This window comes from Orycteropus afer, unplaced genomic scaffold (genome assembly GCF_000298275.1).
Source record: "Orycteropus afer afer isolate SDZICR_OR568_19922 unplaced genomic scaffold, OryAfe1.0 scaffold00469, whole genome shotgun sequence".
NCBI classification, from domain to species: Eukaryota; Metazoa; Chordata; class Mammalia; order Tubulidentata; family Orycteropodidae; genus Orycteropus; species Orycteropus afer.
Genome location: NW_006922056.1, coordinates 684,156 through 693,566, shown reverse-complemented (window position 1 = coordinate 693,566; position 9,411 = coordinate 684,156). Strand labels below are relative to the sequence as shown.

The window sequence follows — 9,411 nt, the reverse complement described above, 5'->3', positions numbered from 1 at the left end:
AACCGCCAGCCTTCTGGTTAGCAGTCAAGTGCTTTAGCCACTATGCTACCCCAGAGGTAGAAAAAGGGATCTCACTGCCATCAAGAGAGAAGAGTCGGAAGTGGAGTGGAGTGCGTCCTTGGACCCAGATCCCGGCTCTGGACCTCGTTAGCAGAGAGACTGGCAGAGGGAGGGCACCAGCAGAGCCGAGACCCACACAAGACAGAACAGAGGACTTCCGGGCCCACAGAGCAAGAAAGCTGAGTGCCTTGGGGCAGGAGGTTTGCTGGAGGAGTGGGGTGCACTCAGGGGCACCTATTAGCAGGTATATTGTAACACTTGCCAGAGCAGGGCAGAGGCCAGGCCCAGAGGCAGAGGGCAAAAGAGAGGTGCGCCCTTGGGCATGGCTGAGGGGAGGCTGCCCTGGCTAAAGAGCTGTTTCCTGGCCTACGCCTCCCCCACTGCTTCCCCCAGGACTTCAGGAACAGATGGTGGAAGTGGCGCAAAGTCAGAGGGGAGGTTGCCTCACCTGGCTCAGGCATGCTGAATGCCGCCTCCAGCCCCTGCAGCCACTAGGCTGCCCAAGCCTGATGACAGCCTCATCCCCAACCCAGCCTGGCAAAGGGTCATGGCCAGGGACATCCAGCCCCCGCCCTCCTGAGGCGTTTCCCCTGGGGCTGAGGCCAGGAGTGGGGTATGAGAATGACATCCCCCTCTTCGGGAGAGGCGCCCCAACGCCGGTGTGAAAAGCGGACATGAGCAAAACAAGACGAGACTCTCCACGGGCCGGGGAAGAGGGCCGCTCTCCACCACCGGGGCCGGAAGTCGGGCCCAGCCACTCGAGACTCGGAGCCCCGCCCCGTGGTCTGCGAGCAGGGGCGGTGCCTCTGCGGCTGACAGCTGCAGGCTCGGCCCGCCAGGCGGCGCTAATTTCAAACACGCCCGCCGCCCGCCCGGGACGAGTGCCGGCCGCTGGGTAGGCTGGGGGCGCGGCGAGGGGCCCCGCGCTCTCACTGCCCATCCTCCCCGGGGTCCAGAACGGTGGGCGAGGTCCTGCACCCGGCAGAGAAGGCCTGCGGGCGGCGCCCCGCGGAGTCCGGGCTGCAGCTCGCGGCAACCGACCGGACGCTCAGGGCGCCGAGCGCACCGGGGCTGGAGAGGACCCGACCTGGTTGTCCAGCGGGATGTGGCCAAGGGGCTGTCCGGGCTGGGGAGAAGAGGGCCGCACCTGAGACCAGAAGAGCCGTTAGCCACCCAGATCCTAGGCTACGCCCGGACCAGCTTCGCGAGCTGCCCCAGCTCACAAAGATCCCGCGGCTTGGGTCTCCGCCGGGCTGGCATTGGGCCCTCCAGGCCGAGGAGGCGGGGCTAGACCGAGGGGGCGTGCCCGTGGAGGAGAAGGCGGGGCCCCGGGAGGCGAGGGCGGGGCCCTGGGAAGATCGGGGCCCGGAGAGGGGAAAGTGGAGGAGGGAGACTAAATCCAGGAGGCGTGCCCTGGGCGAGGCCGGGTCGGGGGCGGGGCCATTGCGGGGAGGGCGGGGCCGGGGTGGGGCCAGGGAAGGCGAAGAGGGAGAGGCCAGGCAGGGTCGGGGGCGGGGCCAGGCCGAGGCGGGGACGGCTAGGTCCAGGAGGCGGGGCCAGGCCGAGAACGGCGTCTTTCTGCCCCACCCACCGTGACACACACGCGGCGCCGCGCATATAAGTGGACGTGGACGCGCCCGCGCGTGCGCACACCCGGCGCGCGTTGCCGTAGTGGAGCTGCCTCTCGCGGTCTCTGCAAATGGGCTCGGTGGCTTAGTCCCTTCTTCCCCTGCTACCTCACCCGTCATCGCGCGCTGAGGCGCCGAGGGGTCGCCGCGGAGGTGAGGCCGGGCAGGGTGGGGGTCCGGGCCCGGGACGGGGACGTCTCCCGGATCTGGGCCGCTGCCGGGCGCAGGGGCCTTTATGTCCTGCGGCGCACGGGCTAGAAGCCCGTAGGTGGCCGGCCCGGACTGGTTTGGACTGGGACGCCAGCAGCCCGGTGCACAAAGAGCTTTTGTTCTGACTGCGCAGCCGGTCCGGGCCGGTTGCAGCCGGCGGCGCGGGAAGGCGGGCTCAGCCCCGCCCAACTCTGTCAACAGCCTTTGCGGCCCGCTCGCCCCGCCCCAAGGGCGGAGCCAGCGGCTCAGCTCGCGGGGAGCGACCTGCCCGAGGGTCGCTTTGGTAACAAGGTCCCCCACACGTGCAGGTTTTCACCAGGCCCAGGCAACAGCATGGCAGCCATCCCCTCTAGCGGCTCGCTCGTGGCCACCCACGACTATTACCGGCGTGAGTAGGACCCTTTGTCCGCCTTCGCGACCAGTGCAACTGGGCCCTCACCCCCAGGCCAGGCACAGAGGCCGCGCACTTGGCCTCCTGGCGCCCCCCATGCGCCCAGCTGCCTGCACAGGGGTGTCTTGCCAAAGACCCCTTGACCCACTGCTCCTTTTACCGCTCTTAAAACTGGTAGCTGAGTGGCTGGGGGGGTGGACATGCTAGTGGACCTGGCCCTGCTGACCGGCCTGTCCCCCCAGGCCGCCTGGGGTCCACGTCCAGTAACAGCTCCTGCGGAAGTGCTGAGTACCCTGGGGAAGCCATCCCCCACCACCCAGGTGAGTGCAGCCATCCCCAGCTCCCAGCTGGAGTGTGGGGGGCCAAGTGAAAGGGCCCCAGGTGCGCACCCATCCTCTTTGCTTCTCCCAGGCCTGCCTAAAGCTGACCCGGGCCACTGGTGGGCAAGTTTCTTCTTCGGAAAGTCTACCATCCCCTTCATGGCCACGGTGCAGGAGTCCCCAGAGTGCTCAGGACCTCCCCAGGCCTCCAGCACCATGATCGCCTGTGACTTGGCTCAGGGCACCGGGAGGAAGCCGCCTGGAAGCCCGCCAGCGACACCAGCGCCGGGCCCCTCCTGAACTTCCACCAACCACCACCAGCAGCTTCCAGAGGCACCAGGCATCACAGCCCCTCTCTGTCCCCCCTCCTAGACCAGGCAGGAGTGGAGAAGTGGTTGGTTCTTTTTATATCAAAAAAGCAAAACACCAAACACAAGTCAAGAGCACCCCACTCTTTACTGTCCAGTCACACACAAGCTTTTGCGACACCCTATAACCACCTGCACCGACTGGCAATAAACTCAGAGCCTTAGCAGCCTGTCTGTGTACCTGTGTCCTCCAGGGCCTACTGTGCATGTGTCCGCATGTCTGTGAGCCTGTCATCCCTGAGAGCCATGTGTGTGCATGAGCTTTTGCCAACCCAGGGGCAGCTGGGAGAGTTAACCGGAGCCCTCTCAAACTCCTTGAGGCTGGGGGCTGGGGGGCAGCTCACCCCTGCCCATGGGAGCCCTGTACCCAAGTGGTGGCTGCCTCTCTGCTGCTGGCAGAGAGGTCCTTCTACCCTGCAGTAAAGGGGGCTGGTTGAGACTCAGCCCACAGCCTGGCTGCGGGCAGCTGGGCCATGCTGTGTCCTAGGTACCTCCAGGGGTGTTGTCTACACTTCATCCCCCTGTGGAACACATAAAGGGCAGGGTCCTCAGCCCTGGGGACTGCTCTGTGGCCCCAGTTGCCCAAGACAGGCTGAGGGGTAGGGCGGAGTGGACATTTGGCTATGGAGAGCCAGTGGGGGTTGGTCCTCGATCTGCTGAGCCCAAGGGTGCAGAGAGGGGTGGGCACATAAGCTCAGGTGACCAGGAACCCTGCCCCTCGTCCAACCTGGGAGAGGACCAAGGGAGGGTGATGGGTTCCCTGTGTCGAACCTCATGGTATCTACAGGGACTGGATCAGGTCTGGTGGGCTCTAAGGGGCTCAGGGGTGGGGCAGCTTATTAAGAGGGTGGGTTTGGGGTAACGTCAGAGGGTCCGGGAAGGGAGGGAGCACCCTGCCTCCATACCCCATCCTACACACTAAATAGCTTCATCTGACTCCACAGAGGGCATGGGTAGAGTGCAGCAGGCCGAGCCTCCCCCCAGCTCCCTGCAGGTACTCCCATGGGACTGACGGCCAGTTCCAAGCCCCACAGTCTCTGTCCACAAACATGATGTTCACAGAGGTCCTGGAAGTAGAAGTGGCAACACCCTACCACCACATGGCCCTGGGTTCCTGGAACGGGCTGGTGTGGTCCATGACCCCCACACACAGCTGTCTCTGCAGTCCTAGAGGCAGGCCAGACTGTGGTGATAGGATCTTCCACTGGAACCAGGGCCCAGGCCCCAGCAGCCTGCTCTGAGGAGGGGCCTGCCCGGTCCTCATGGAGCCGGCAGGCTTCAGCTCCAGACCAAGGACAGGTCCACGGGTGCCAGAGGGTTCCAGCTGCCCTGCCCCTGGGGTGTTGGAGTCACTGGGGAGGGTAAGCACTTCTCAGGAGCTGGCACATGTAGGGGAGGGGCAGTGCCACAAGAGTCTCCCTGGCTCTGTCTCCAGGACTGGGAGTGGTCCCCCCAGCCTGGTCCCAGAGCTGCAGCTCCTTCCAGTAAACTCAGTAGGTCCAGGTTGCGTTGCCTGAGCCACTCGGGCTCCAAGCCCTGGCCCCAGTGCGGGCTAGGCAGGGGTGCGGCACACTCAGAGAGGGTTCTCGTACCTCGTGAAGCTGAAGAGCTTCTCCCGCAGGGCTCGGAAGCAGGGCCTCTGCTCGGGGTCCCGCTGCCAGCAGGCCAGCATCAGCTTGTACACAGTGGGCGGGCACCCCAGGGGGCAGGGCATGCGGTAGCCAGCGTCTACTCTCAGGAAGGCCTCGTGGTTGGACATGCCTGTGGACAACAGGAGCTACGGGCTGGGGCCAGTCCCCCCAGCATGTCTGCACCCATGTTCTTTCTAAGCCCCCTCACACATGCTATATGCTCCTGAGAGACCGACCTGTGCCTTCTCTGAGCCCTGATACCTGGAGACAGGCTGGACACTTCTGAAGGTTGGCTGAACAGGCAAGTGTGACATCAGGCATGCCGGCGCCCCCTGGAGGCCACTGGGGGCATCACCTCCAGCCCTGCACCCCACTGCTCCCTTCCTGCCCTGCCTACCGTCATGGCCAAATACCTGGATAGGGCGTCTGACCCCTGCTGAAAATCTCATGCAGGAGGACCCCGAAGGACCAGACATCTGACTTGGTGGAGTACTGCCCTCGGGAGAGTGCTTCAGGGGCTGTCCACTTGTAGGGGATGTTGTGGTCATAGGACAGGTAGATGTCCTCCTGCAACCAGACACACATCAGTGTTACCCCCAGTGACTCCCTGTGCCACCAGAGGCACTGCCTGCCTCGGACTCAGATGTTCCAGAGTGGGGGCAGAACAGGGCGTCCAGGGTCAGGTAAGGAGTGACTGTCCCAGAGTTATTCAGAGGACCCCAAGGATGGGCCAGCAAGAGGCCTATCCATCAGGACACTGGCTGCCACGGGTGGAGACTCATGGGGCGTGTGTCTGTCACAAGCCACAGAGACACCCAACAAAGCGATGGCATGGCTGTTGCCTGTGCACAGACACTCATCTGCCCAACGATGACACTGCTGGTTACAGAAACACGACCTTGCACAGATAAAATGATGCTATCCTGGGACTGCGTCGAAATCACAGGGAGAGGGCGTGAAGGGGCAGGAGAGGCCCACGGGCTCGTTACGCCATCATGCTACTTCTCGGAAGTCTGTGTCCAGAGTTCCCCGTGATAAAGCAGCAGTCCCAGTGACCTCTGCCCCTGAGTTCAGACCCAGAGCAGCCAGCACAGTGGGGACTGAGCGAGTGATGAGCCTCCGGCCACCCCACTTCTCATCAGGGGCTCTCTGCCCTCAACACACCGCATCGCTGCAGCCCCTCCCCTCCCTGCTCTCCTGCCCCCTCAGCTTCTTCCCTTTCAGCTGAAAGCGGCTGCCCTGGGCTCCCTGGCCTGGCCCACAGCCCTCTCTCTACCTTGCCCTGTGGGGCACTCCATACTCGAGCAGCTGGCAGGGGGCCTGTGTCCCTAGAAGCCGAAGCCCCCGCCTCACCCCAGCTCTGCAGAGGAAGCGCAGTCCCCTCTAGGGCCTACCTTGATGAGCCTGGCCAGCCCAAAGTCTCCCACTTTGCAGATGTTGTTGGCCCCCACAAGGATGTTCCTGGCAGCCAGGTCCCGGTGGATGTAGTTCTGTGACTCTAGGTAGCACATGCCTTCAGCCACTTGCGATGCAAAGTCCACCAGCTCCGAGTCAGGAAGCACCTTCTCTTCAGAGTCTGCAAGGCAAGGGGGAGGGGGAGGGGCTCGGCTGCGGGGCTCAGTAGGGGAAAGGGGTCTGGGCTCAGCTAGGGGGCTCAGCTGGGGTGGGGGGCTTAGCAGGAGTGGGGGCAGGGCCTTGGCTGGGGGAGCTCAGGGGGGGTGCAGGGGTGTCGGGGCTCAGCTGGGGGGCTCAGTTGGGGTGGGGTGGGGGCTCAACTGAGACAGGATGGGGGACAGGGGACCAGGCTCAGCTGGAACAGGGCAGGGAAAGGGGGACTTGGATCAGCTGGGGCTGGGTGAGGGTGGGGCCAGGCTCTGCTGAGATAGGAGGGATGGGGGATGGGGGGACGAGGCTGGGGGCGGCGGGCATGGAGAGGGCAACCAGGTTTAGGGCCAAGCCCCAGCTCAACAGACAGCTCAAAGGGCGTCAGAGCCTGGGGTTGGAGTAGGACAGGCCAAAGGCCAGTTGGCCTGGTTTAAAATTGAAACGGGCTGCAGCCTTCCTGGAAGGCAAATTATTAAGAACCAAAAAGCAGCTCCTACCTTTGACCATAACAACAACAACCTTTGACGCAAGGTGCTCTGGTGGTGGAGTACCTAGGCATTCGCTAACCAACAGGTTGGTGGTTCAAACCCACCAGCCACTTGGCGGAAGAAAGACTGGGCAATCTACTTCTGCAAAGATTTATCACCTCAGAAGCCCGACGGGGGTCGTCACTATGGGTCGGAATCGACTCGATGGCAGTGGGTTTGGTGGTTTTGGTTTTACCCTTTGCCCCAGCTTTCCTCTCTGGCGCTCTACACTAAAGTGACGGTACTTGGGCAAAGGGTTCTGCCCAGAACTGTTCATCACATTGCTGAAAAACCTCAAGAGGGTCCAACAGCAGGTGATGGGTTTAACAGACCTGTTGTTGTTGTTGTTATATGCCATCTAGCACATCCAAAACCGGGCCATGTAAAGGTGTGGGAAAGGGCTCTCAGTGCTGTGAAATCAACAGACCTAGCACATCCAAAACCCAGGGCATGTAAGGGTGTGGGAAAGGGCTCTCAGGGTTCCAACTGCTGTCATATGTTCAGTATACTCAAACACGTGCACGCACGCACACACACACAACACATACACACACCTAGACACACACCACTCAGACACACATCTAGACACATACACACATAACACATACACACACGAAGAAACACACCTGGACACATACTACACACACTCAGACACACATACATAGACACACACCAAGACACACATACCTAGACACATATTAAAAAAAAACCAAACTCAAGTCGATTTCGACTCATAGTGACCCCTCCTTGGGTTTCTGAGGCAGTATCACTACGGAAGTAGATTGCCCAACCTTCCTTCTGAGGAGTGGCTGGTGGATTTGAACCACCATCCTTCTGGTTAGCAGTCAAATGCCTTAGGCACTACCTACACACATCCAGACACACACACTATACACACTGAGACACACACCAAGACACAACAAGATACACACTGCACATGCCCAGGCACACACACTACACACACAGGTGTACATCCAGACACACGCCCAGACACACAAACATCCACATCACCATCCTACAGAGCACATTTCTTCCCATGTTGGCAATTCTGAAATTGGGGTGTAGCTGCAAACCATGGCATATCGCCATTAGTCAGCAGTGATTTGGGGCTTTGTTTGGGGGGGAGGGTCAGGGAAAATGGCGCTTTTTATAAATGACAAGTCTTTGAGACAAGGAGAGACATTGTGTGCTCATGTCCACAGCCGAGGAGGCAGCCCAAAGGTGAGGCCAGGCACGCCAGGCGTGCACACTGCTGTGGCCTTATGAGAGGCCTCTTAACTGTACTTCTCTGCATCTTCTCACCTCTCTGCAAGGAGCAAATGGGCTGTGCGTGGATGTTCAGGCCACCCTCGTGGGCCGACTGTCTCACGTGGTGCACGGTGATTTGGGTGCTGGTTAATTTCTGCCTGCACTACACGGTGCGCCCCATCCCCAGCCACCCGCTCACCACGCAGTAGCTCCAGCAGGCTCCCCTTGGGCATGAGCTCCGTGATGATGTACACGGGGTCCCCCACGGACGCCACGGCGTACAGCGGCAAGATATGTTTGTGCCTCAGCTTCTTCATGGCCTGGATCTCTGCCTGGAATGTGTGCTGCTGCAGGAGATCATCTGTAAACGGCGGCCTCGGTGGGTGCGGTGAGCAGCCTGCCTCCGCTGAGACCCAACCCCTGACCCCTGACCCGGGCCCCAAGGGGAAAGGCAGGCCCACCACCACCCCAACTGCACACAGTGGCCACTCATAAACATGGGCAGAGCACCCAGCTCCTGAGGCCAGAATGCCAGGGAGAGACGAGTCAGGGGTGTCTGCACCACCATCTAATCTCAGCACTCCCAGGGGCACCACTGAGCCCCCCACTGACCAACCCCACTCAAGCCTAGACAGGTCCCTGAACCATGAAGCCATGAACCTCAGGCAATTGCAGTCAAGCCCTTTCAGGTCCCAGGGATCACTGTATTTTAATGGCTTTCATCTACATTGAGGGTTTAAAATGGCTGTTTCAAACATACACACTTAGGTGAAAACCTAGACGCAATTTAAGGAAGGTATTAGGAAGTGGGGTAATACGAGGCTGTGGGTGCAGGGCAGGAGGACGGAGGGCGGGAGGCCCAGGGCGCAGAGCCCTCCTTGGGCCCACTCACCTCGCGCAATCACCTTAATGGCCACTCGGACCTGCTCTTTCCAGAGCCCTTCAAAGACCTCTCCAAAGTAGCCGGAACCCAGCTTCTTGCAGAGGGTGAACTCCTCCCGAGGCCGCTCCCAGTCATCACAGTGGGGCAGCGGCTGGGGTTCGTGCTGCAGAGACAGGGTGAGGGCAGGGCGTGAGGTCTGGCGGCGGCCCCACCCTGCCCCAACCCCAGGAACAACGGGGTGCACAGCAGGAAGTGAGGGACCCGACCCGGGAGGCGGGGCCGGAGGGGACGCTGAGGATGGGCTGCCCCACTCATCTCCAGTGGAGGGCGTCGCTCCCAGGGACTGCTCCGCCCAGATGGCTCGCTTCTGTGGGTGCTCTCTGGGCCCAAGCTCTAACCTACCAGAATCACTACCTCTGCCCAGGATCCCGCTAGTCCTGGGAGGTGCAGAGCCTGAACTCTGCGGAGCAGGGGCTGGCCTCCGGCTGGCCCAAGAACAAAGACGGCCTCCCTGTCCCCGCCCCCCTCGGCTCCATCTCC

General features: G+C 61.6%; 2 protein-coding genes across 2 annotated transcripts in view; one reads left to right on the top strand and one right to left on the bottom strand.

Moving 5' to 3' along the window:
* The first annotated feature begins 2,231 nt into the window (after positions 1–2,231).
* Positions 2,232–2,909, top strand: PPDPF (pancreatic progenitor cell differentiation and proliferation factor). Its single transcript, XM_007954700.1, has 3 exons — positions 2,232–2,286; positions 2,532–2,609; positions 2,701–2,909. Exons 1-3 carry the CDS (start codon positions 2,232–2,234, stop codon positions 2,907–2,909), a joined length of 342 nt encoding a protein of 113 aa, XP_007952891.1.
* Positions 2,910–4,550: 1,641 nt separating this feature from the next.
* The window catches only part of PTK6 (protein tyrosine kinase 6), a 7,935-nt gene continuing 3,074 nt past the window's right edge, over positions 4,551–9,411 (bottom strand). The window contains exons 4-8 of the mRNA XM_007954667.1: positions 8,881–9,034; positions 8,188–8,349; positions 6,003–6,184; positions 5,022–5,175; positions 4,551–4,738 (exon numbers count right to left, since the gene is read on the bottom strand). Coding sequence (XP_007952858.1) covers positions 4,551–4,738; positions 5,022–5,175; positions 6,003–6,184; positions 8,188–8,349; positions 8,881–9,034 — 840 coding nt within the window. The remainder of the gene's footprint in view (positions 4,739–5,021; positions 5,176–6,002; positions 6,185–8,187; positions 8,350–8,880; positions 9,035–9,411) is intronic.

Bases quoted from the DNA above. Each gene is read 5' to 3' on its own strand.
- PPDPF (XM_007954700.1), top strand. From the start codon at position 2,232: ATGGCAGCCATCCCCTCTAGCGGCTCGCTCGTGGCCACCCACGACTAT. The intron at 2,287-2,531 runs GTGAGTAGGACC...CTGTCCCCCCAG, and splicing joins CACCCACGACTATTACCGGC to GCCGCCTGGGGTCCACGTCC. The intron at 2,610-2,700 runs GTGAGTGCAGCC...TGCTTCTCCCAG, and splicing joins AGCCATCCCCCACCACCCAG to GCCTGCCTAAAGCTGACCCG.